Raw genomic sequence first — 25,678 nt, forward strand, 5'->3', positions numbered from 1 at the left:
TAGCCCTTCGACGACAGACACAGAGAAAGAATGAGAGAGAGAGTGTAAGGAAATAAAATAGACAGAGTGGCGGGCTAAACAACAAATTGGCAACATGCTGAAGAAGGCGAAACACTGGTCGTATACGCAATCTGTTATACCAAAAAATCGCCGGCAAGTGTTAGAGTGCGCCTGCGCCATCCAGCCAGTGGGAAAACTATCCCAAAAAATATACTCTGGAAAATCCTTGCAGGCAGTCGCACTCGCTGGCGCTACGGGGCAGGTTGTTAAATACGGCAGCATACGCGGCGTATACGTAACGTGGAAAAGGACAAAATTATTTCGTGTGAGTCAAGTGAAGGTGCACCGCTGTCTTTTCACCGAAACGTGGCATTCCTTAACCTATTTCCCCCATCAATTAGAAACACTACGAAAGCCATACTGACTCACCGTTTTGGTGTTTTGTTGTGACATAAAAAAAAACCTATTAGATTTCTTGCAAAAACAATTGGCGTAAACAAAACGTGTGTCCAAAGGCACACTGGAAGGGACATCTATCGCTCTGCCTGGAAGTTGCGTCAGGCTCACGCAGCTTCCATGATGGTTTCGTGGGAAACTGGCGAAGCTGCTCTGCGACATTCACCGTTCTGAGTTGGCCCCAAGTGCACGTGGGCCAGCTTTCAGTTTCGGTGCGATTTCAACCCGACTACTAACAGCCAGACTATTGATATAAATTTCATAAATAAAGCCTGAAAGACAACTTGTAATCATCCAGCCAATTTTCCTCCCCCCAAGTGCGTGCGTGGAGCCCTGTGATTCGGCTTTTGTGTGCAACTTTCTACCGTGTAATTGAAATTAATGATCATTGTGCTGTGGGTGGCTGTGTAATTCCGGTTTCTCTCGTCGAGAATAACACTAATGTCTTGCATTGAATCTTAAAGGAATCAACGCACTTTGCTTTATTAATGCGTGTCACCCAAGGGAAGAATATCACTCAAAGTTTAGCGAATTTCATTTCACAAATTGACGAGTGACAGCCAGGTGTGAAATATTGTCCAGGGAAAATGGCAAATGTTTTCCTTTGAGAATCAAGTGAGAGCAGCTTTCCCGAGAGGCAATGATTTATTTATTTTTGTTTTTTTTATTTCTTAGAGAAGTTTGCAAATGAGAGAAGGTGTCGAAACAAAGTAAAGTCACGAATCTTTTCTATATAATTTATTTCTCAAAGAATCCTTTTTTTTATTTCATTAAATCTTTATTATGCCCCTTCGGAAAAGCTAAAATATAACCCCATCTCCTCACCCATTTACACCAAGATTCCAAAAATCAAACTCCCTTTTTGCAGAATGCAAAATTGATTGCAGCTCATCAGCGGCAATTTAGAAACGAACCTAATACAGCATGCGAAGGAAAAAGAAAAGTGTAATGATAGCAAGGATAACAAGGAACCCAATCCGACTTTAGTGTGCCAATAGTGTGCCCCGTTCGAAATGCTGTTAGTGTCGTGTTGTTCGTGTCCATGTTGTGATTACATAATGAGACGCTGCTGAAAGTCAAAGTCAAAGGAGAAGTTACCCCGAGTGCCAAGAGTGCCAAGTGTATGAAAGCCAGAGGCAAGCAAATATCTCAACTTGCCGCCAAGTAACTAAGCCGAAAGCAAAAGGGAAAAACGGCAAACAGAAACGGGACTTTGCCATCCATATCCATCTGGTAGGACCGAGCGAGAAGCGAAAGAAGCCTGAGGATGCCCTTCGGCCGCAAGTCACCGCTAGAGGCTCTGGCCCTACCCGGCGTGATGCTCGCCTACAAATACAGCCAGTTTCGCCAGCGCCGCCGGGAGGCCGCCAGCCGACGGGTCACCGAGCGCGAACTTTCGGCGCTGCACCATAAAATCGTGAGTACAAATGGGTGGCATCGGAAAACAAAGTCATTCCTATACGTTAGTTAGGGTGGGTATTTTCAGTTTTTGGGAAAGTTCTAACCCCCGAAAAAAGGATTCATTATTAGTAGGAAGGGAGCAAGTTTTATGTTTCTGGCAACTTCTGAAGATTTTACTTCCACAGATAGTTAAAAAGTTAAAATCTTTTATCAAATATTTTTATGCTAAATAAAAAGTAGAAACTGTTCTTTTAACCATTGTTGCTAAAACAGTACAGGGTATTGCCGCCTTCAACCTCTGAAGTTTTTCTTCCACTTTTGTTTATGTCCCGGTTTGGTTCTTTCTTGGTCTTCTCCTTCGCCTTCGTCTTCTTCTTCACCCATAAAACGTAACGCAATAAAAGAGGCGAAACGGAAAAACAGAAGCGGACGTTTATCAAAAGCAGAAGAAAGTCGGGCATCATTAGCCGCGTGGGGCGATGTTCCAAGCCACCTAAACAAAAAAAGGAACAAACAAAAAATCCAAATAAACCCCACAGCTCTTGAGCCTTTTTAAAGTGCTGCTCTTCCTGCTTGTTTTCTGTTTGTTTTTGCAACGGCCTCTCACATTTACAGCTGGCAAATAGTTATAAAAATAAGAGTCACACACCACCCATCAAACACATCAAAACAAGGTGAGGTTTTGGCTAAGCTCGGTTTCTCATGTCCCGCAAAAGTAGGCAATAAAAAACGCCATAACTTGTACGATAGTTCACATATGTGTGTGCGTATCTTAGTATTAGTATATGTATATGTCGGTCTAAACTTATTTGCATTTTAAGGGTCAATAAAAAGTGTACAAGGAAGCAGGAAGGCAGAGTGAAGAAAAAAAAAGTTTTAGAATCGAGATTTCTTTGGCCATTTGCCGTAACATTTGGCTACTTTTATGAGATACATACTTTGATCTTGGCCACTAAAAGAGCAATAAGACCATTATTGATACAGATACAGTCCTTGTGGAGTAAGTATATATAAGTACATATGTTATGTTAAGTGATGTTAGTTGAGTTGTTTCAAAAAACTTCTTACTTTCCATTTGGTTTGGGCCATAATTCAGCCATAAAGACATTAATCACCCCATAAAACCTTTGATAAAATAGTTAGAATCATTAAGTATACCAGCGATATGAAAACATTAACTTGCAAAAGCTCAACTAATTTGCATTTGCTACAGGACCGAAAATGTGCAACGCGGCCGACTGCAAAGTGCTAAGTTCACTTGGGATTTTACGAGACTTGTTTGAAATTTATGACTTTCAAAGCCATAGACAGCCACGCCCACTTGCCAAACTCATACACATCTACACTCTCTTGTCCGCACTTGGGCACTTATATAAGAGCAGCAGCAGCAGCAACAACAGCAGCAACAATTGCCAAGTGCAGGAACAGGGAAAAAAAAGTACTACTAGTACTAAGCTGGGCTCAACTGTTTTGCATAAAATCTGACGCGTGACTGTAATTTCTGTACGTCGACCTTGAAAAGCAGCTCACACTTACACACACGCATACACACCACTTTATACATTAGCAAAAATGGGCAAACACACGAAAAATGCTTTTATGCAACATTAAAATTCACAAAAGCCTGACCAGACTGCCTTTCGAAAATGCTTTCACAATTAAATGGCCCTTGGCAATTTCAGCGGCACTTTTGGCCGGTTGAATAGGGAATTAGTAACTAAATTCTGACTCAGGTTAATTATATAGAAAGTCCTTTGAAAAAAAAAACTATCAAAATGTTTAAACCATTCGAATAAATTAGAAAACAAGAGGAAACGCTATAGTCGAGTGCCGCGACTATAAGATACCCGTTACTGTTTTACACAATTTTAAAATATTAATTTTGCTAGTGGAAATTCACAAGGCGCCACCTATTGTCAGAGGAAGTATGTTGAGTATGCTTATAGTGACGTCACTTCCCATGTGAGGCCTTATAACCTTAATTTTTTCATAAATAGCGCAATAATGTTCCGATTTGAAAAACCTTTGGTAAATCGATAGATATTAACAGAAATAAGTTATACAAGGTCAAACAAAGGCATTCATAATAATATTATAGACGCCACAGTTTTCCGCGGTTTGTAGGCGTTAGAGTGGGCGTGGCCTAATGCAACTTCGTGGCAAGTTGCAGAGGCATCTACTAAATATGTGTTTCTAAGCAAAATTGTGTAGCTCTTATAGTTTTTGAGATTTTTGCATTTTTGGTTTTTTGGATTTTGTGGGCGTTAGAGTGGGCGTGGCTTGATCGGAAAAAAACAATTCGCATTGGGAGCATCATAGAAACCTACATGCTTAATCCGAACTTTCTATTACGAATAGTTACCGAGATATCAGCTTTTCTAGAAAATCCGAAAACCGTCTTTTGAGCCTTGTGGGCGTATGGGTGGGTGAGGCCGGATAGTAGTACTACTATAAGATGCGCTGTCATCTAAAGATTATACTTTCTGAATTTCAACTTTCTAACTGCAATAGTTCCTATGATTTCAGTAATTTTAGTTTTTTGCGATTTGTGGGCGTTAGAGTGGGCGTGGCAGGATGCTGTAATAAACTTGCGCTGTCCCGGGACCTCAAGAATCTTCATGCTTAATCTCAACTTTGTATCTGCTATAGTTCCTGAGATCTCAGCGTTCATACGGACGGACGGACGGACGGACGGACGGACGGACGGACGGACGGACGGACGGACGGACGGACGGACGGACGGACGGACGGACGGACGGACAGACGGACATGGCTCAATCGACTTCGCTATTGATCCTGATCAAGAATATATATACTTTATAGGGTCGCAAAAGCTTCCTTCTATCTGTTACATACTTTTCAACGAATCTAGTATACCCTTTTACTCTACGAGTAACGGGTATAAATATTACGCATTCCTTACTTAATCGAATCTATAAAAATTAGTTAAGGGAAACTTTTACAAAATTGAGTTCTCTTGCTATAATCTTGTTAACTCGCCATAACCATTTCCAATTTATTTACTTTCATAAAATTTAGTATATAAAGTCGTTTTACTTTTCTAACTCTTTCAAAGAAAGGAAGATCTACCTCAAAAATGAAGTTACCTCTGGTTTTCCTGGCCATGCTGTACATCCAATTAAAGAATTCCCAGGACGTTAAAGGAAAATAGGAAATTCTTTCATAAAAACCCGTCTAAATTTGTACTTTTAAAACTCATCTGAGACTCGGGAAAAAAATATGATAAACATTACGAACATTCGATAAACAAATCTGTATTCGAAATTCGATGGGTTATGCCGAATAAGCCACAGATCCTGGCCATAAACATGCCCCATAAGAACCTGCCACATACCACACACACGAGTTCCAGCTGAGCCAAGCTAAGCCCATGTAATCCCGCAGAGAAGTAGGAACCCACATCCATAGAAGACTCACCCACACCCAGGGCGAAACACGCACACTTGGTGTGTGTGTGTGTGTGTCGTTTCGTAATCCCCAAAAGTATGCAGCGACAAAATTGTCATTTATTCGTGCTGAGAGAACCGGAAAATCGTGGGCCCAAAAGAAAAGCAGAGGCGCAGAGAAGCCAACCTTTCGCGATATGTTATTAATGCAAATACGCATAATATATAACAAGTTGATTAGCTGAGCGCAAGGGGAATACAGCTGCAAATGGGCCTTTGAAACTTTAGGAATGGGCTAGAGTAGACAATCCTTTTTGGCGGTTAAAAGGAAAATGTTGTCAAAACTTAACTCACACCCGGAAAATAAGTCGCGTGACTATCAAACATCAGACGAAAAAAACACAAAAACTGAAAAACCCAAAAGCGAGACCTCTAACTGGACATTTCTAGTTTATATATATTTTTTTTTGTTTTTGTTTTTTGGTCAGGCAATGGAAATAAAATTTATAATTTACTTTGCAAAAAGGACAGCGGGCGGAAGTTGTCACCTGGCGTGGCATTGGAAATAGGTGCAAATTAATGAAGCCTCCGTTTGCCGCAAAGGTCAAGCTCTGCCCTTTGACTGGTATTTTCTGACCCTTTTCTTTTTTTCCTTTTTTTTGTTTGAATCTAAATTGAAATGTAGGCAAGCTGATACATGATTATTAGCTGCTGCAGTTCCTGCATTTCGAATGTCCTTTGCATTTTTCTCTCTCTCTCTTTCTCTCTTTTACCAGCTGCCGCTTGACCTCTCGCCATCTGTCTCTTTCTCTAACCTCCACTCCCTCACCCCCTTGCCTTTTGAGTCTTTAGCAATAAATGACCGCACAATTTGACTTGGCACTTGCAACGTGCACACAAAAAATTGCTAAAAAGAAAATCCAGCTTAGTCATCCAAATGCCAAAACAGTTGCTTTGGCCTAGACTGGTTCTGGGCTTGGTTTTGGTCTATGTTAGTCCGTTTTTGAGGTCCTTTCTAAGTTGCCTTGGCATTGGCTGGGGGTTTTTGTAAGGGTGAGGATGTTAAATTGGAAAATTGAATTTCGATTTTAAAGATTTTTATATAAAATAAATGCAGTTTATAGTGAGAAGTATAAATTAAGTAAAATTATAAAATTTCTTGACTTTTTTGTAGAGATTAAATGAAGGCAATTATTAAATAAATACAAACAAAAAAGTCATTTCTCTTACTCTTAGTTTTATTTGTGCTAAAATCAATATTAGTTTAAGTTTCTCAAGCCAAAAGGTAGATAACACACTAGGATGAGGGATGTAAAATGTTATTTTCCTGCAAATACTTTAAAGTTCCCATGAAAAAATATAAATATATATTATTTATACATTATTTACATAAAATGTAGACCATTAATACTCTTTTTATTAAGATTTTACAACATAGAGAAAGATTTTGTACTGCCTTTTAGTATTAGTTTATTTCACATTTCCGAAATCCTTACAAAATGAAAGAGTATCCAAAAGTAAACCTTGCAATTGTATCCACTTTTCTGTTGCTTTTCCTTTGTGGTCAGCAGCACAAATATTTGCCATTGCATTTTGTCACCTCCGCTCCCCTCGTAAATCGCTTGACCATAAATCAGACACAAAAACCATTTGAAAGTAATTCCATTTTGAGTGGTCGCTTTCCATGTGCTCGAACACAGCGCCTTGGGTGTCGTTTAGGGATCAGTTTACCTTGCACCACTAATACCAAAAGGCAATCAGAAGCTGTTACTAACCTGGCCAATTGCCCCTTTTAACCACCACTGGCTGTGCTGGACACTTGAAATAAATCATTAAGATCGGGCATTAGTCAATTTTGATGATGGCAAACTGAGCCATTGCCATTTAGCGGGAAATGGTCATTAGAGGAGCACGGAGGTTCCTGGATTTGGCACGCAATGCAGAAGCCGGATATCCGCTGGCTGTTTATTCAACATCTAACCTCCCCTATCCCTCACTTTTTTCATTTCCAAGAAGTAATTGAACTTTTGTGTCGCGGCAGACACGCAACTTTCTGCAGAAGGATAATGGCAAACGACGTCGTCGCCTTTTTTTTCACTCCAACTCCCCGGGAAAATTCAACTTTATATGCGAAAATGTCAGCGTGTGTTCCCTTTGTCGTCTGCGAACTTCCGCTTTTCCTTTTTCGCTCCTTAGCCCCCGAACACCTCCCTTGCAATTAGAGTGCATTAAACTTTAGTGTTTACGCATTGGGGTTTGTTGTTCTTGCTGCCTGCCAGATTTTCTTGGGCCATCACGTGCTGCACCAACAAAAAAGAAAGGGTTGTGAAAAGTCCTTTTCCCTCTTTGGTTTTCTACCCATCCTACGTCTTTTGGGGCACGGCATTGCATTAGCGCAGGTCACGCGATGTCTGCACCATTATACTATATAGTATGTATAGATATATATATATATATATGTATATAGAGTGAGCGAGCTGGAATCAGGGTATATGGTATATTTATAAGGGGGGATTTTTCAATGTAGTCAGCAGACGTTTACCTTAATTGCATTGATTGGAGCATTTAGAGTGGCCAGTCGATGTAGAACACGATACGATATGTATATGTAATTATTTTCGAAGGTTTTTCAACTTACACATTAGGACCATAATTATATGCAGAGGGAAAAATAGGAAAACTGTTCATAAAGTTTGTAGTTTAAAAAGGTTGATGTTAGATTTACTCATTAACATTTTTACTAGTTTTTTCAACACCGAATTAGAAAAACTATATCAATTATTTTTTTATATTTTACCAAAATTAATAAAAGCAAAAATCCCAACAATGTTAGTTTTTAGTCCTTAAGAATTTCACTTACATTTGTCTAAGTACCAACTTAACATGTAAAACATGTAAAATTGACTTAAATTCCCGCAAACTAAATGGGTTAAGGCCGAATCAGTTTATTGAATTTCCCTTGCAGACCACACAAGCTCACTTTCATAGATTTTTTCAACTCTTTGCCTTAACCATTGTCACATTTCATTACGCGCCAGTTGAGATAAGCCAGCAAAAAGTTTTATCCCCTGCCGAGCGGCTTCTATGCCAGAAAGAATAAATAAAAATTCAGGCAAGATAATAAAAAATGGCAGGGACAGCGAAAAATGTGGCAGAAAAAAGTACAAAATATATATATGTATGGCAAAAAAAAGAGGAACAAAGAGGGCGGATGCGAAATTGGAACTGGGCCCAATGCACCAACACAATTGCGACCACACGCACACGTTTACAAAGGCGACCACGCCCACACACGCACAGAGTGTAACTCCCTCCTCGGGCGATGCGTTTTTGGTTTTTAGCCCAAGGACAGATTTCAATTAAAATTTATTGTTTGTGCCAAAGCGAAAGCGAAATAAATTGAAAAAAAATAATAAATTGAAATGCGAGATTTATTTTTAAACGGCGCCCAATGCTATACTATAGTTTTTGGCTGGCCACCCTCTTCAAAAACCAATTGCTTCTCAACAGTTACTAAAATAAATACATACATATATTCGTGGGAAAAAAACCGCTTTACAGTCCAACACTTCATCTGGGAAACTCTTCTCAATAACCCCAGCAAAGGGTTAAAGGGTACTTCCACCATGGCCACTGAACATTCACAAAAAAACAAGAAACGGAGCAAAAATAAAAGAGGAAAAACGAAAACAACTTGTTCCACACATGAGCTGCCGCCCTGAAAGCAACCTGGAAATATAAATAACCAAAGTGAAACTTTCAAAGGGATTCCCCTTTGCCTCACATCAGCTGCCTTTTCACCTGCCCAACTGCATGGCTACACCACGTTTTCCCCCCACCCACACCTGTCATTTTGATTTCAATGAGTTTCCCATCCGAAAATGGCATCGCTTCGGTTTCACTTTGCACTTTTGTGTTAAAAGCCCTAATTACACTCTCAGCAGCTATCCACATACCCAGTCAGACATCCAACCACCCACTCATATCCTGGCCCACATGTGTCTAGTTGGCAAATTTGACACTTTTCTCATAATTTTGTATGGCTGGGAAACAACTATGATGCAGAGAAAGAAAAAAGTGAGTCAAATAAATCACTTTTTTAAGTAATTTCAGTCTTTGAAAAAAGTTTAAGTTTTAAGTTTTTCCGGATTAAATGTTACCAACTTATTTTCACCAGAAGATTTTGCTCTTGATGAGTCTTTTCCTTACCTATTTTTTCCTTCTGATTACCAATTTTTTTCCAGTATCCTTCACCCAAGTGCCGAGTCCTGTGCTCCTGTGGTTTTTGTTGCTATTGTGGCCAGGGCACAACAGATGCAGGCATGGGCCATGTTTGTGTTGGCCAGAGTTTTGCAATTAGCCCAGAGCCTGACAATTGATGGCAGGCGGGGAGGATGAGCAATCTGGTGCTCCCTGGAAACCCATATAGAGGCGCCCCTGACGTAGATTGCCTGTCCCCAATTAGTTGTCGACAAGCCATTTCTCCCCTCAACAGAGCACACATATTGTTTGATTTGACTTTTATGGTTTATAATTGGTTTTTAATGTGGCCGGCAATTAGCAGACAGCAGCTAGCAGCCAGCACTAGAAACTAGAACATCTTAAAGATTTAATTTCCTTACTGCACGGCACTGCTATTTTCTTCGGGGAGCATCATAAAGTTTTCCTCATAAAATCACTAGATTTATGCTCCACCATTGAGAAGTGACACGACGAACATATTAAATGCTATAAATTCACTTAGCAAGGAACGTATATATACACTCAGAGAAAAACTCACTGACACGTTAACGACGCCAGATATATAAATGCAATTTCTCTTCATGACAATGTTTTCCCGGCGAGCATGCTTCAAATAAAGAAGTCAAGAGCTGCGGGCTTGGGGTGGGAAAACGACAGGGGGTTTTTGACTTGGGAAAATAGAGGTGGGAGGAGCTGTGGGGTAGGTCGTTGTGCAGCCCTTAATGGAATTGTTGCCTCCACTTCGCAATTATCGGTGCATGAAAAGGAAAGTGCAGCCAGCGCGATAATAAAGAACAACAGCAACATTGCCAGGAAAGTCATATGCCAGCACTTTCCCACAGAATCGTTGAGTTGTAGTGGGTGGTGGAAGGGGCGAGGAGAGAGGAAAGTACAAAGTCCTATATCGATTTAATTAATTTTCCTTTCCTTTAAAGTGCAGCAGGTGCCGAAAACTGACAGATTGACTGCTTGACTGACTGATTGCATTTTGTATGTACGTATATGAATGTTACTAGGGGGGATTATATTATATGGGGTCACCTACTTTCAGGTGTCAAAGTGCCTGAGGTGGTTAAAACAAGTGTGGAAACGGATTTGATTCACGTGTTATAAAAAGGTTGAGGAAAAGTAATGCTAGGAATAGTGAAAAAGGGAAAATATTCATATTGTTTTATGTAAATTTCGCCTGAAAAAAAGGAAAATTGTTAAAAAAACTAAAATTGGTCAGCTTTATCAATACAAAATTTAATAAATTTAAATTTCTATAGAAAAATGTATGTCAAAGGATTATCCAACCTTAAATTTGTATGGGATTTAATGGTTTTCAAGGATAAATCTGTTCTTTGCCCATAGATATGCAGTATGACAATATCTATTAAGGCCCACTGTACAAATTTTAGCGTAACGTATATGTGGAAGACCCACTGTAGGATAAAATAAGAAACAACTTAACTGTAAATATTATCCTGGTATACTGTTATCTCTTTCTATCACGTACATTAGCTTTAAGAGATCGTTTTGTATATACATCCGTCTCGCTTACGGACAAGCAAGCAGAGTGATGAACAAGAATTGAAAAGGCAGTTGGTTTTTGACTTTTGAGAAAAGCCAAAAGCTGACAAAAAGTGCGATCTTATACTATTGCAGATTACTCTAAGTAATTACATCCTATATCTTCTCTTCCCTCTTCATTTCATATCAAATATCCAATAATGTATTCAAGAACCTAAGAACCTGTCCTTTCCTCTCCGGACTTCCCATTTATCTGCTTTTGTCTCCCAAATAAATGGCGTGTTTATAGCTATTTTAGATCAATGTTAGATTAAAGTGCAGACCCTTATTGTGACCCTCTACCTGGTTCTGGTTAACCAAAAGAACAAAGCCACCTTCGCCCACTCCCAACGACTTGTGGGCACACATGTATTTAAGTTAGAGCAAACAAGAATAGAGACCAGTCACGGTATTAATAATCAATTCCAACCTCAATCAATCAGCAAACGTTCATTGACAGCTCCAGGAATTTATCCTCGAACCAACCAGTATAATCCCCCTATATCCTTAACCCACCATTCCATACCTTCTTTTCCTTTCTAAACCTCATTAGCCACCGCATTTTTGTGTGAGTCAGCAGCGAGTAGTGAGTCGTTCGCACGTGTCTCGCACAGTTGTCGCCTGGTTGTTCCATGGCATGCCTAACAGCCATAGAGGGGCAAAAATTTCAGGACAATGATGGAGAAGGAGGCGTTAAGGCTAGAAGCTAAGGAGTGTTTTTATTATTGGCCTACATTACCTGGCCACCCGCCGCGAAAATGTCCATAATTGACAGTCCAACAGAAATACGCTGGAAATTACGACGGGAAATAGGTGAATGCACAATCACAGGGAATTTATTTGATTGCTCAATAGGCAAATTGAATGGTATTTATATAAGTTTCCTTCTACGCCGTTTCACCAGATTTCCCTGAGCGGAAATTCTTACAAGTTCCCTAAAAGAGAGAAATTTTCCTTGGATTTTATTTGGCTCAAGAAAAAGTTATTTTCTGGGATGATGATATTTCCCACACTTTTTAGACCACTTAATTTCTAAAATATTTACTACCCAAGTCCAAGCAATCTTAACTAGGAATTCCAATTTGATGGCTTTTAATAGAGTAATAAAAAAAGATTAAGTTTTACAGCCAATTACTCAAACCTTAAACATCACTCCAACAAGGGCTTTCAAGGTGGGTCTTTGTTTTTGCCACTTTTCCACATCCCCCCATAGGGATTGTGCAACTCTTTATCGATTCGACCAGAAAACCATTTAGATGTGTCCGCTCATCAAGGCCTGGCGGCCATTAAATATAAATTCGACAGGCATTCGACCATCTGCAGTTGACCTAAAAAGCCAATCGACTGGGGACCTGTGCCAGGAGGCCTTCCCCCTCAAAAAAAAAAAACTAAAACTCACAAATCATTGAGTGGTTCTTCTCGGTATCGGCGATGACTGATGGGGGCTAAATTGCATCTGCATTCAGTTGGCTCGAAAGTCTGGCTCATTAATAATGCAACGCCGGCATATTCGTATGGGGAGCCTCATTTTACCCATCCGGCTGGCCACACCGAACTTCCACTTCCCGAACTTCCTCCTCAACTTGCCACCACTTCCGGTGCTCGTTAGGCGATGGTTCGTGAAATGAGCTCCGACGTTCATTGCACATTATGGCCCATGTCCTGTATGGCTTCTTTGTTGCTCTTTTTCAGTTCTGTTTCATTATTTTCCCTCTTTTTTTTCCATTCAAGTCCTTGCATAATTACAGGCGTCGGCTGCAGGCCAAGTTAATAAACAATTTTGCAGTCCATGGGGCGAGTAAGGCGCCTTCTTGGCCGCCTTGGTATTATTCATTAATTACTTTTTAATTGCACTGGCAATAGCTCAACTTCGAGCCCAATTTTGTATCGCTCTGTTCTCGTTGCGTATACTTAATATTTCGTTTTGTATATATATATTTTTTGGTGGGTGGCATTTTTCTAAGGCTTCCCCTTGCGTCATAGGCGTGTCCACTTTTGCATGTCCCACGGCTCGACAGGGGATGTTCTCGCTCTTTTTTTGAGGGTTTGGGCCAACTAAATTAAATTACTTGCCTTTTAGAGCGATTGTCATGATGAGTCACGGCTAAAAGTGTGCAAATTGAGCCTCCTCTGGCGCTGCCTTTTTTTGTCATTTTTTTTGGGTATGACGAAGGTTCTGCTGATTGTCGCGTTGCTACCTGAATTTTCAATGATGTTTAAAGAGGGAAGGATATGAAGGTTTTTGTTTAACATGCTAGGATGTAGCTTAAGGGATGTAAAAGAAAAATTCTCAAACTTCTTACTGAAGCAGCTTTGTTTCAAAGAGGCCAATTAAAAGTTTTCTTAATGATTTTTTTCGCTTCTAATACTTTGAATGTCTTTTCTAAGCAAGCTTAAGACAAAGAGTGGGATACCTTTTAAAGTTTTAGATCTAAGAAATCATGTTTCATTGCCTTTTATAACCATTTTCCTAGTCATGATGACAACGCATTTTAAACATACTTTCCAATTTCCTTTTTATCAAAGAAAACCCCCATTTCAACTATTTATACTTAAGGATATTTATTTAAACGGCTTACAAATGCCCTGATTACGTGCTAGAAATACTTAAGAGAAAGATCACAAGAACAGTTGCCTTCGAATGCAACATGGGGCTGAATCGCAACCCACATAAATCTCAACCAATGCTGCAAAGGACACTCTTGGGGAATGGGAAAGTGTATACATCCCTTACCCCGCATCCTTCGCCAAACCGGTGTAAATTCCATCACGTCAGTGAGAACCTGTCAATGTTGTTGCTCAGCGCATTGTTGTCCTCGTTCTCATCCTCGTCGCCATCTTCGTATTGGTCCTCCTGCTCCTTTTGGCCCAAAACCCAACGACTGACAGATGGCTGTCTGGTGGCATTAGGTGGCAATTTGTAGGCAATGGGCAGCCGAGGAGCCAGCGAGGCAATTGCCCTCGGCCGGCTGCTTCGTCCAAATGGCTTGGCATCGTTCGTATCCAGATAGAATTTGCCACGAATCCTGTAAGCAGCTGGTTTATCAGATGGATTTCCAGAGATTGAGCGATTTCCAACTCACCTGGGATCCGCCCCCATGCCCATGAAGGCGGGGCTATTTCCTGGTTGCCGGCAAGTACCGACTATTTCCGAGGTCTCGCAACGCTGGACGGGGAATCCTCGGGGCTGTCCCACACTCTCCACGAAGTACTCCCAAGCACGCTGGTGACTGCAGCCAACTTCAAGGGGAAATTGGTTAATTAAGCGTTAAAGATAACTCTAACAGTGCTTACCAATTATCCCCAACCAGTTATTGGCAATATTTTGCTTGGCACAACCCGGCTGCAGAGGTCTTCCCCCATTGGGATAGAAATCCGCATGACCCATGGCGGCAGGATTGCCTAAAAGACCTCCATCCGTGTGGATGACATCCACGAACCTAGCATCACTGGGACTTAAGCGACGGTTTGAGCTCTTCCCCTCAAAAAGCGGCAGAGCAGGATCGAGAGCCGTTATCCTAGGGAGCTTAATGCCCCATTCCTGCAACTGCTTGCCAGCAAAACCGGCAACCTCCGCACCCAGACTAAAGCCAATCAAGTGGATATACTTCGCTGGATAACCCTTGTCCACCAGGAAACGCAAAAACCTGGCCAAATACCGGGCCGTCACTGGCAGATTCTCCACGGCATTCGAGTACCAGGGCACCGCTGTCATCGGGCTCCAGTCGATGAGGATGACATTGTAGTTGCCCCTCCTTAGAAATGCTGCCCGACGGGAATTTGGTCAGGGTATACATATATTTTTGGGGGGATGTGGCAGGACTTACCATCCTTTAGCTCCTGGCTACTCTGCCGTTCGCCAGTGGCCGATTCCGAAAAACCGTGCAGATAGATGGCCAGCGGGTAATTGAAATTGAAATTGCTCTGCGCCAGCCGGGCATCGTCGCTCAGGTGTAGCACTTGGGCGGCATTGCGGTTCCGGCTGCAAAGGAGGACCCAATTTTGATGGCCCCTCAATATGCATGAGCTGGGTTTCGGAGAGATGGGTTGGCTGTTTGCTTACCCAGTGTACAGCATGAACTTTATGTCCTCGCGTTCCTTAATCGCACAGCAAGTGGAGCAGGATCCACGAGGAGCAGCACTGTAGAAAATGGGTGAGCCAGCTGGGGATATAAAAGGATATATTCATCAAATTTATGAGAAGGTCAAGCAAAATATGGGCTATTATATAGCCCCATTTATGTAATATTTCTTAAGGAAATTTTTTATTAAAAAAGGCAAAGCAAAATGTTATAAATGAAATATCTTCATAAACCATTTACCAAAAACTTCGGAAGGAAATCGAATTTGTCAAGTGCCAAACACGAGCCAATTAGTTTAGGGCTGGACTGCAAGACTAATTGATTCATTAGGTTCATTAACTGACTGGCAACGCGTCGAAATGCCAGGTAGCCATAACCATAACATAACAATAACAATACCCAAACAGTATAAACAACGGCCAAAACCCAAACAACAACAAGGCGAGTGGCAAAGAAAACGAAACTGGCCTAACGAAGACCAGCGTGGCCGTGAACTTGAGGGGAGTTAAATGAAATCAAGTGGAATGGTATGTGGCTGTGGCCAACAAAATTTACAAGTTCCAGTAGTGGCTACAAAGACAGCACGTGACGCATACGCCGCGTGTTACGTAGCAGTGGCAAAAAAAAAAACAAAAACAAAGAAAACAAGTTTTCATTTCCATCAGGTTTTCGATGTTCACACGGCCAAGAGTTTAATCAGATCGATTGGCAGGTGGGTGGGTGGTTTTTTGTAGCTTACTTTGTTGGTTTTAAGAGGCCGAGCACCACGCTGTCAGTGGGTCAAACACATTGGGATGTCATTGGCGGCTTGTTTTTTCGCTCTCTCTGTTTTGCTACACATATTCATGCAAGCGGATAATGCTCTTGATTAGATGCCAAGTAACAATGACGTTGACCTTAGCCAGTGCCGGACTCATTTGCAATTCTGTCCACTTAACACCTTCCGTTTTGTCATCTACGAAAATCTATAACAACTGTTAAATGTTCTTCTTTTTGAGATTATAAGTTTGATTCATTTAGCAATCGGAACACGAGATCTATTTGATATGTATATTTTTTGAGTTTAGAACAGAAATTTTTAAAAGTTTAAATACCATTTTAGAAAGGAGGAACTAAAAATGAATCAACATTCTACATTTTTCCCTTCTCATAAAAAGAACTAAATAAATCTTTATTAGAGAGGAAGTATGTACAAATTTTTACAAAATTAATAAATAATAAACATAATAATAATATTTTAATAGCTCACTAAAAACATCAAATTAGACAGTTTACCAAAACTTAGAGCATCTCAACTTCGTTTTCCGTAGTTCCCTTAATGGCTTAAACCAAATTTTATGGATGTGGCTTAAACAATTTTATTTTATGTAAATGTGAATCTTTTTTTTTTTTTTTGCTGTTTAGCGGAAGAGTTTGTCGCACTTATTTATGAGGAATGCTCCATGGTTTTTGCTGGCTGGTATTGCCATTAAATATTTTATTTATTTTGTATTCTTTATTAAGCTTGTCTTGGCTTTGTTTCCACGTTGCTTCGCGACGTCATGCCGTGCATTTAATTTGTATTTCATATGGCTTTTAATTATCACGCAGCCAGCTTTTGTTTAAATGTTCGCTTGGCTGCCAGTTAATTAGCAGCCTAAAGCCATTATGGGCTGCATTTAGAACTTTACTACGGTTACCGGCTTTATGCTTCTAGCCAAGTGATTCCCCGACTGACATTGGAAATGGTGTGGTTTACGCCATTAAGAATGTCATAAAGTGCCGGGGCTCATGATGATCCATATAAACGGTGTGAAGAGTGGATGTTAAAGTAAGGGACTTAACAAATGATATGTGATACATTGATGATTTGTTTGGATAGTAAATATGGTACACCACCCCCCCTTCTAGCAACCTTCCTTTACGGCTGAGTGGTCATCTGAGCTGACCTACCCCAAATCAAACATTGCCGATGGTCAACAATTGAATCTTTTGAGTGCGCGTATCAACAAAGACGTCAGCTCGTTTGGCTTACTACCCATGCCGCCTTGAACTTATGTGCATAGTTACGCCCCAACCGCCCACTTGGGACACGATTTTCCAGCTGACATTGAATATGAATCAATGCTAATAGATGCCACTTTCGGTTTTGTAGTCTCAGTTTCCAATCGCGATGTCTCAACTTACCCAGCAGAAATGTAAATACATTGCATAATGTCGAGGCAGCCGGCAACACCATGGCAAAAATATAATAAATTAGTTTAAATATTGGCTTAAGTTTTCAGTTAGCAATTTGCGTTCAATGAACTTTCGCTTTTTTTTTTTTTAGGCGTGCAATTTCAATTCACTTTTAGATGCTAAAAATCAACATTCAAATCGGTTTCCGCATTTGTTTTTATATTTTGTTGTTTTATTTTTTTTGGTTTAACTAAAACAAATCACGATTACGATCGATAAAGAAAACGCTCTGTTCTCGACGAGCGGCGAATACTGACTGAACGATCGGAACTCCCGATTCGACGTCGAGCTAGACTCTCTGCCGAAGTTGACGTCGCTGCCGGCATCGCTGCCAATCTGATTAACAGAATTTGCGAGGCCCTAAAACGAAAGACTCAGACAACAAACTTTAGTGCGTTACAGACTCTATAATGCGTTCCGTATTTAAATCAGCTAATCAGACATGCAGAAGCCGGTCGAGATCGTAAAATAGTTTTCAATTTCCTGATTGTCGTGTGTCCAACACTCTACCAGCCACCCACTACATGTCGGGCATTCGGAATGAGCAAGCCCACCCAGGTGATCTTCGCAGGGAAAAATGGCAAGTTCAGCCGGATCCATCTGACAGGCTGTTCACCTTGACCAGATGCCACTTTCCGTTTCAATTCACTTATCGCCTCTCGATCGGAACCAACATCCAACATCCGACAACCATTAAGGGGCAGATACATCTTGAATTAAGACAAATCGTTAGTTTAAGCAATTAAGAATAAGCCGTTAAAAGTTGAAATCCAGTTTAAAGTTAAGTACCTTGTTATGTTTTAGAATATATTTTCTAAGATCAAGTCTTTCTGGGAAGGAATTAAAATTTCAAATGAAAAACTTTATATTTTAAAAGTAATATTAGGTAAGGTCAGAGGCACTCCTTTAAGTTGTATTTCTTGTGGATCTGTTAGTCTGTTCAGATTAATTAGTACGGCGCTAATATCCTCATTAATCATGCAAAGTATTCGCAAGGTTTATTACCAAAAAAAGAAGAGCTTGATTAACTTCGTGTAGTCAGAGCATTCAAACTTCGATTCATTCATTTTTTAAATAATTTTGACTGCGGGCGTGAGATTTCGAGGCATTTTTCGCTGTTGTCTCAGCTGTCGATAAGTACGTCATAAACAGAGGCGGCTTAAAGGGAATAAATAATAACTATAATCAATTTAAAATTAAACAATAAATGGAACCAAAATAGGGAACTCCCAGAAAACATTGCATCTATAGGATATTTTTATAAGTTTAAAATGAAGTATGAAATATTATTTACCTTTTTTCAAACAATTTTTTTGATTTGGAATACTTTTAAAATGAATGTAGCCCTGAATTCGAATGGATAAAATCCCCTCCAACATTTAGCCAGACCACCATGGACATTAAATCAATGACCAGTCAAGCAGAGATCCCTCAGCCGTTGATACAGATGGCAAGAGATACAAATTGCAAAAAGATTCTTTGGACATTTGTGGTTGGCAATCGAACACTTGATTGATTTGCCATTGCTTGCATAAGCCACCAAATACCAATTAAACGTATACCTAACGTATATGCAATTAAGCCGCAGAAGCCTTCGTTGGCGAACAATTTGCACGGCTTTCGATGTGGCATTGAGGGACCATCAAGTGCAAGGGCTTCACTTCAAAACCACACAGTCAAGGAAATCCATATATACGAGTATTCTAGGTTCTATATCAAGACCAAACTCATTAGTCATACTCAGACTTGAAGTTGGGCGAAAAAGGAAAATGGAAAAATATGGACTACAAAAACAAATTTACAACTTCCTCAAGCCTTGCCAAGTTTGTGGCTCCCAAATAATAAATACAATTGGTTTAGCAACAAAGGGATTATTATACAAAAATAGCCACATGAACTATTAATAGCTTAATAAGATCGTAAACCAGTTTATTCAATCAGTGCTTATTAAAGTGCTAAAATTTGCTGAATCACAAAATTAATTATACGCGGGGATGGTCAACAATGGGTTGTTCTTATAAATGGAAAGATTCGAAATCAATAACAGGTATCACATCTCACTCTGTCACTCTGAGGTCGAACACCCAAACTGACCTCAGAAGTCGACTATGCAGATCTAAAGGTTTTGATAGGCAAACATGGCAAAAAACAAAGCAAAACATAGTTTAGCTCATCATTAACTTATATTATCTTTCCTTGATTCGATACAAGTTTAGACCTTTAGGCCATGTTTAGGTATTTATAGTTTTATATTTATAGTTTTAAGTATCGTCATTAGATAGATATTGACTTAATTTGAAGCTAAACAGCTGTAAACTCTATCGACGTCCCAATTAGCAAGGTCATTAGCTGCCTTCTGTTTAATTTCTTTAAAACTGTTTCTTGGAAAAGAATATTATCTTTATGAATATACTTAGAAAGGGTATTATTCCATGCTAATCATTTTTATTTTGCGTATTAATATATAATTTTTAAGCAATATTCTTTTTATGACAAAGATTTTAACCAGTTTTTGAAAGGCAAAATTCTGTTAAAGCGTTTCACTATAAAAACCTACCTTCAGGACTTGTACGAGTTAATCACCATAATCTTTTAGACAATTAAAGCTAAACAAGTGAATGTTCTTTAATGGCTCTGCAGCACAATTAAGCTTTAAGCATTCGTTATCATCACTTACCAGTTAAATCAGCGGCTAAGAACTGTTTTTGTCTGTAATTAGTAAGCATTTTTCACTACCCTTTCTTTCTAGAAATATATATTTATTTTTTCTTCTTAAGCTTAGATAAAAAAGAAAGAGCGATAATCAGATTATCGTCTTAAATACTATAACAAAATTTCATAATATTTACCAAATATCTCAAATACTTTATGGCTGAAATATACAAAGACAACTCCATACACTTTCCATAGCCTACTTATAGGCTTAAAGTTTTAATCTACCATTTTCATTTCCATTTCCAGGATAAACTGCTTAGCAAACTAGAGGAGGAAAGTGAACCGGATCCACCCACATCGCAAGAGGATGAATGTGTGATCTGCATCAATGCCCGGGCCACCATGCAGACCTCTCCATGTGGCCACCGTGTCGTCTGCCGTCGTTGCTTTGTAAAGACGATCCAGAGTGCTGTGGCCCAACGGCTACTGCCTCTTCGCTGCGTAATTTGCCGAGCACGAGTGAACCGCTTGACTTCGTCCTCGGGTACATGGAGGATTCAGGAGTCGGCCAGCAGTTACTCGATGGGTGCCAAAAGTTGGGCATCCGCCGGAGTGGCCGCCGGCGGTGTTGTGCCCTCGGCCAGCTCCTACTCGATGAACGATGCGCACAGCGGGCACCACTCGTTCCACCAGCCCACGTTGCACAAGTCGGCGGTGGGGCGACACCATCCGCACCATTATACGCCACGAGGTTCAGCCCATGCTCGAGTCTCCCAATCGGACAGCCTGTACTCGATGAGCTCAACAGGATCAGCGGCTTCGTCGGCCTCTGGCTATTCGCACTACTCAAAGACGTCTTCCATATCGAGCAATGGTCCCTGCTCACCAGCCTCGCCGGCCGTGGCTTCCAGCTCCAGCAATCACCTGGCACCGCCATCGCCTACGACTCATCATCATACACATGGTTTGGCCTCACCCACTCCGTCGGGCTCATCAGGCAGTTCCCTTTCACCTCGGGAAAATGGAACCTCGCACTCGCATCATGGTGGTTGCCCAATTGGTTGCTCTGGTGCAGTGCCAAGGAAACCGCTGCACACGCTCACCAACAGCACCTCCACTCCCGTTTCTGCTTCATCCTCCAACGGCAGTGTTGGTGGAGGAGTGAGTGGAAATGGATCCAGCGGAATGATGACGCCCACGCATACGTATCCAGGACGAAGACATGTAAAGAACCGACTGATGGACATCCAGAATCGCCTGCCGCCTATCAAGGAGTTCCGCAGTCCGGCCAAAGTGCCGCATCCCTCGCCCGTGCACGTCAGCAATCCCAGATTTCGGTGAGTTAAAACTTGGTACATGGCCTATGAGTATCCCTTAATATGCCCCTTCTTGCAGCTACTCCACATATACGAAGTCCAGTGCCCATGAGCTGGCTCCATTGTTGCGAGAATCTACATCCTCACCTCCGCCACGTCGCCCCAGCCCGATGAACATCCAGCTGAGCTGCTCCGCACTGGCCCCGCCCCCTTTGAAAGCGGGCGGGGCAAAGATCTGCCCGCTAACCTCGAAAAACTCGCTGCCCAAAAACGCTTACGTGATGCCCAAGGACAAGAAGCAGCCAGCTTCTGCTCCGCAAGGGAAAACAACTGGTACTGCCTCCAAGTCAACTCCACAAGGAGCAAGTGGCTCGAGGGCCTCTGCAGGATGCGCTGGCAACAATGCCGGAACAACAGGATCCGGTTCGGCTAGTAATCCCAAGCCCACGTCAAGCTCTTCCAGTCGCAGTTTTCCGCTTTTCTCCGCCGCCAGCAATCAGAGTGAGTTTTTGTTTTTTAGTTTATAAGGTTTTTTAGTAAATTAAATTTATAATTAAGGAAATATTTTATATTTTATTACTAAATATAAATAATAACCAAAGTTTAAATTTGACATTTTCTTTTCTTCCAGGAGAGAAGGCTGACAATAAGAAAAACGAGTCTGTTGAGCGCAAGAAAAAGGAGGAAAAGCTCAAGCTAAAGGCTGAGAAGGAAGCCAGAAAGGTGGGTGAAAGGTGAAATTGCAGGGAATTCGGTGAACCCCCGTCACCCCTCTTTCTCTGGGAGATGCATTGTTTGCCTCCCTGCCCTCCCCGCCAAATGCCCAGAAAGAGGGCTGTGCATATTTGCATTGTTTGTAATTGGCCTCGTTCCTCTTTTTTTCTTTTTGCCAACTGTTTTGGAAAAGTTTTTCATTAATCGCGAACGAAAGGGAAATGGGCGGTGGGCGGTTGGGAAATGCTGAGCCCTTTTGTTCACTCGGAAAGCATAAATTTCCAAACTTATGAACACGGGCGGCTCATAAAGCGCAAGCAATTCCGATTTTCTTGTTTATGATTTCCACTGCATGCAAACAAAGTTATACATTTTTGGATTTTGCAGGAGGAGAAGCGACTGGCCAAGGAGGAGGAACGTCTGGCCAAGCTGCATGCCAAGGAGGAGAAGAAACGTGGCAAGAAGGAGGCCAAGGAGCTTCTACTAGCCAACGATGGTAACAGCAAGAAGTGAAGAAAAGTAAAAAGTGATGTGAGGAAACCCAATTAGCCAGCAAAAACGCATATTTCCAGTTGCAATTCTAGACGTAAGACCATCACCAAAGTACCCGTAACCGTACTATATCAAACTAGATCAGATTGTATCGGATCGTATCAGATCGCCATCTCAACACACAAATTAACATACCCATATGAAACGAGCTTGATTGTATTTTTAGGATAATATTTTGTGAGTTAGCCATTAATCGTTTCTATAAGTTTCTAATCAAAGATATTAAAGCCAAATATTAAGAAAAAAAAACAAGACAGGAAAACTAAATAACTCTTTGAGTATACACAACTTATAAAGAGATTATGTTTTATACATTTCATTTGTTAGATAAAGTATCTTAAGTCATTAAGCTTTCCTAACTTTCCTTGCTTTTCATGCTGTTAACTATGCCAAACCTTTGTATTAACGACAAACCTTTGGCAAGCACTGATTTATACACAAATTCTTTGCCTTTATTTAATACTTAGTTTTAAGCAGAAACTTCCACTTAGTTTTCTTTACTAACCACTTTCATAACTCTTCACCGACTAGAGATATGATAAGAATATGATGAATATTGCTGCCTTTCGTTCGACAACATTGCCACAGTCTCAAGCTCAGCTCATCTCTATCATTATCAATTAAAAGGTTGTTGAAACAATTTCAATTTGAACAGATTCTGATGGATATATCCGTAATAGAAGTTTTTACTTTCAAGTTTCCAATAACTAGACTACTAAACAGGATACCCTTAATTAGAAAGAGAGAGAACCTCAACTTGAGATATAGAACCATGACCACTCTATGGCAAGCCAATGTTAGAGCCAAGCTTTAGCAAAACGTAAGCCCAGAATCCGGATATATTAATAACAATATATGTACTAACAGTATGTTAACATGTTGACTAACAAATTACAAAAACAAAAACAAGCGAGAGAGCATATTAAAGTAGTTTTCATATACCCCTCTATATATATTATATATATATACATATATATATATCTGTATCTGTAACTAAATCTATAGAATCCATACCTATATTGGAAACTGTTCAAACGGCAAACATAAGCAATGTTTCGATGTATGTATGTGTATATGTGTTACCAGGATTGTTTTAAAAACAGAAAAAGATATTTTCCCGCAAATAGGGGAAAAAACGAAGAAAAACCCCAATAAAGAATCAATTATGTTGAAGACGTCGTTTCTTGTGTTTCCAAAATTTTCTTTTCGGCCAAACGTTCCTTTGATTTCAGGCATCCATAGAAGACCTTGGCGAAGATATTGGGCAACTCGCCCTGGCACTGAAGATTTCCCAGCTTGTGGAGTGCTCCAAAGTCCAAGCAATCAATGTGGTTATCCCCATTGCAATCCTGACCGTGCTTAAACATGTAATTCTGCACCGTATTGGCTGCACAGTGGGGCTGATTCACGCAGTTTGTAAAGGCTGATAGAGGATATTGTCTATATATATAAAAAAATTGAAATATATATATATACCAACCATCATCTGACAGTGCCGTATCTGTGGGCAGTGTAATTTTGCCCGCCTCCACCCAGTAACCCCAAGTAATCCGGAATATGCCACAGGCCCCATTGACACAAATTGCGGATGCATTGCAGCCACTCATTGTTTCGCACAGACAGTCCAGGCAATCTTCCGTGACGGGTTTGTTTGTCACTAAATGCACAGAAAGAAAATTTGGTATTAAAAGTGATAGATAGATTCTGATTTAGAGGGGTTCCAAAATGTAAAATAAAGTTGTAGCTGAAAATCTGAACCAAATTTTCCATTATTTACTTTGCTTGTTTACTTTTCTTTGCTTATCACTATTAATCAAAAACGTATAAAGTCCCATATAAAGTTCAAAGTTCGTAATTAAAACCATATTTTCTGTAAATAAATTCATGAATATTGAAAGAAATATTTTAGATTTCCAGCCTAGTTTAAAAACTTAGTGTAAGATACAGGTTTAAGTGGGCGGATGTATAGTATAAAGCTATTCCGATAAACTGGCTTTAGTTAACAGCGAACACTAATAGATTACCATAATTATAGAGCACTCTCTACTACGTACTAAATAACAAATAGTACACTGGTTTTACATTACAAATTCTATTTAGAGTCTCAACCTATAAAGATGCTAACCACTTACCATCATAGCTGAAACCACTGTCCACTAGTAGCCACAAACAAGCCAAGCCGACGAGTAATCGAAGCATATCTGAGCTTTGAATCCAATCGAGAATCAACAATCGAGAACCCGACCTGCTGCCGCCGTGTTGACCACACAACTGATCTCCGTTGGCCGTAAGCCACTTATTTATTAATCAAAAATATTTACGCCTATATTAGCTATGCAATTTTCGCACATAAATTACACCGGCTCTTCCTCATAAGTTAGTTACATACAAAAATACTAAGTAAAATGCATTCCCCCGTAGCTTAGCTTAGGATTTCTGTTGCTTTTCATCTCGAATAGCTTTTCCCAAACATCGTTGAAAGGTATTCTCGTAGGTAAAGGGCCTTTCCGCCTTGCAGTTAAAAGGACCCATGTAATGGATGGCTGCATAATCATAGCAATCCTCCTTCTCATCATTGTTGCAATCCTGTCCATATTTCACCATATAACTTTGCAGGGTATCAGCGGCACAGTAAGGATCAGTGGCACAGTTAGTAAATGCTGAGTATACATTTTATTATTATTAAATCTTAAAACTTAAAAGATAAATACTCACAACTATCTGTTAGTGGCGAATCGCCTGCTATTGTCAGCCTTCCTGAATCCACCCATTGATCCCAGGTGATCCTGAAGATGCCACATGCCCCATTCACACACACTGCTGTGGCATTACAGGCACTCAAAGCCTCACACATACAGATCAGACATTGTTCCGTAATGGGTTTCGAAATCTCAGCCTGAACCGAAATGCCACAAACTGTTAGTCCAAGTAACAAAAATAATATATGCGTATTATGCATAGCTGCTAGATCAACTTCCGATTCGATGCGTTTCGCGATTGTTCAGCCACTGAAACGATTTCAGCAGTGACTACTGATTTTTATTAAACACTGCATCGGGTTTGAGTGACTAAGTTTAGTACATAG

The 25,678-nt window shown here is 40.4% G+C and overlaps 4 protein-coding genes across 6 annotated transcripts; 1 reads left to right on the plus strand and 3 right to left on the minus strand.

Annotated features, from left to right (window-relative positions):
* Positions 1 to 234: 234 nt before the first annotated feature.
* On the plus strand, positions 235 to 23,772 carry LOC108112944 (mucin-5AC). 3 transcript variants are annotated; one of them, XM_017223341.1, is made up of 6 exons: positions 235 to 325; positions 1,325 to 1,873; positions 20,318 to 21,348; positions 21,407 to 21,828; positions 21,959 to 22,050; positions 22,429 to 23,772. In XM_017223341.1, the coding sequence occupies exons 2-6, from the start codon at positions 1,724 to 1,726 to the stop codon at positions 22,552 to 22,554; spliced, it is 1,821 nt and encodes a 606-aa protein (XP_017078830.1). In that variant the 5' UTR covers positions 235 to 325; positions 1,325 to 1,723; the 3' UTR covers positions 22,555 to 23,772. The 3 variants fall into 3 exon arrangements, with proteins under 3 accessions (XP_017078830.1, XP_017078831.1, XP_017078832.1); XM_017223342.1 differs by having other exon boundaries at positions 252 to 1,071; XM_017223343.1 differs by having other exon boundaries at positions 252 to 1,020.
* On the minus strand, positions 13,603 to 17,598 carry LOC108112945 (phospholipase A1 VesT1.02). Its single transcript, XM_017223344.2, has 6 exons — positions 17,306 to 17,598; positions 15,121 to 15,220; positions 14,885 to 15,039; positions 14,352 to 14,822; positions 14,141 to 14,297; positions 13,603 to 14,083 (listed from the first exon to the last, which is right to left on the minus strand). The coding sequence occupies exons 1-6, from the start codon at positions 17,355 to 17,357 to the stop codon at positions 13,825 to 13,827; spliced, it is 1,194 nt and encodes a 397-aa protein (XP_017078833.1). The 5' UTR covers positions 17,358 to 17,598; the 3' UTR covers positions 13,603 to 13,824.
* Positions 23,415 to 24,999, minus strand: LOC108112946 (lysozyme 2). Its single transcript, XM_017223345.2, has 3 exons — positions 24,726 to 24,999; positions 24,074 to 24,250; positions 23,415 to 24,016 (listed from the first exon to the last, which is right to left on the minus strand). Exons 1-3 carry the CDS (start codon positions 24,790 to 24,792, stop codon positions 23,757 to 23,759), a joined length of 504 nt encoding a protein of 167 aa, XP_017078834.1. The 5' UTR covers positions 24,793 to 24,999; the 3' UTR covers positions 23,415 to 23,756.
* Positions 24,871 to 25,613, minus strand: LOC108112947 (lysozyme). Its single transcript, XM_017223346.1, has 2 exons — positions 25,309 to 25,613; positions 24,871 to 25,253 (listed from the first exon to the last, which is right to left on the minus strand). The coding sequence occupies exons 1-2, from the start codon at positions 25,550 to 25,552 to the stop codon at positions 25,021 to 25,023; spliced, it is 477 nt and encodes a 158-aa protein (XP_017078835.1). The 5' UTR covers positions 25,553 to 25,613; the 3' UTR covers positions 24,871 to 25,020.
* Positions 25,614 to 25,678: the final 65 nt, after the last annotated feature.

This window comes from Drosophila eugracilis, unplaced genomic scaffold (assembly GCF_018153835.1).
Source record: "Drosophila eugracilis isolate 14026-0451.02 unplaced genomic scaffold, ASM1815383v1 contig_90, whole genome shotgun sequence".
NCBI lineage: Eukaryota > Metazoa > Arthropoda > Insecta > Diptera > Drosophilidae > Drosophila > Drosophila eugracilis.

Coding starts and splice junctions, on each gene's coding strand:
- LOC108112944 (XM_017223341.1), top strand. CDS start 1,724: ATGCCCTTCGGCCGCAAGTCACCGCTAGAGGCTCTGGCCCTACCCGGC. Junction 1,874..20,317: donor CGGCGCTGCACCATAAAATC/GTGAGTACAAAT, acceptor TTCCATTTCCAG/GATAAACTGCTTAGCAAACT. Junction 21,349..21,406: donor GTCAGCAATCCCAGATTTCG/GTGAGTTAAAAC, acceptor CCCTTCTTGCAG/CTACTCCACATATACGAAGT.
- LOC108112945 (XM_017223344.2), bottom strand. CDS start 17,357: ATGGTGTTGCCGGCTGCCTCGACATTATGCAATGTATTTACATTTCTG. Junction 15,040..15,120: donor AAGTTCATGCTGTACACTGG/GTAAGCAAACAG, acceptor CCTCCTTTGCAG/CCGGAACCGCAATGCCGCCC. Junction 14,298..14,351: donor TAACTGGTTGGGGATAATTG/GTAAGCACTGTT, acceptor TTCCCCTTGAAG/TTGGCTGCAGTCACCAGCGT.
- LOC108112946 (XM_017223345.2), bottom strand. CDS start 24,792: ATGCTTCGATTACTCGTCGGCTTGGCTTGTTTGTGGCTACTAGTGGAC. Junction 24,251..24,725: donor CAGTGGTTTCAGCTATGATG/GTAAGTGGTTAG, acceptor CTGTGCATTTAG/TGACAAACAAACCCGTCACG. Junction 24,017..24,073: donor TACGGCACTGTCAGATGATG/GTTGGTATATAT, acceptor ATCCTCTATCAG/CCTTTACAAACTGCGTGAAT.
- LOC108112947 (XM_017223346.1), bottom strand. CDS start 25,552: ATGCATAATACGCATATATTATTTTTGTTACTTGGACTAACAGTTTGT. Junction 25,254..25,308: donor TTCGCCACTAACAGATAGTT/GTGAGTATTTAT, acceptor ATGTATACTCAG/CATTTACTAACTGTGCCACT.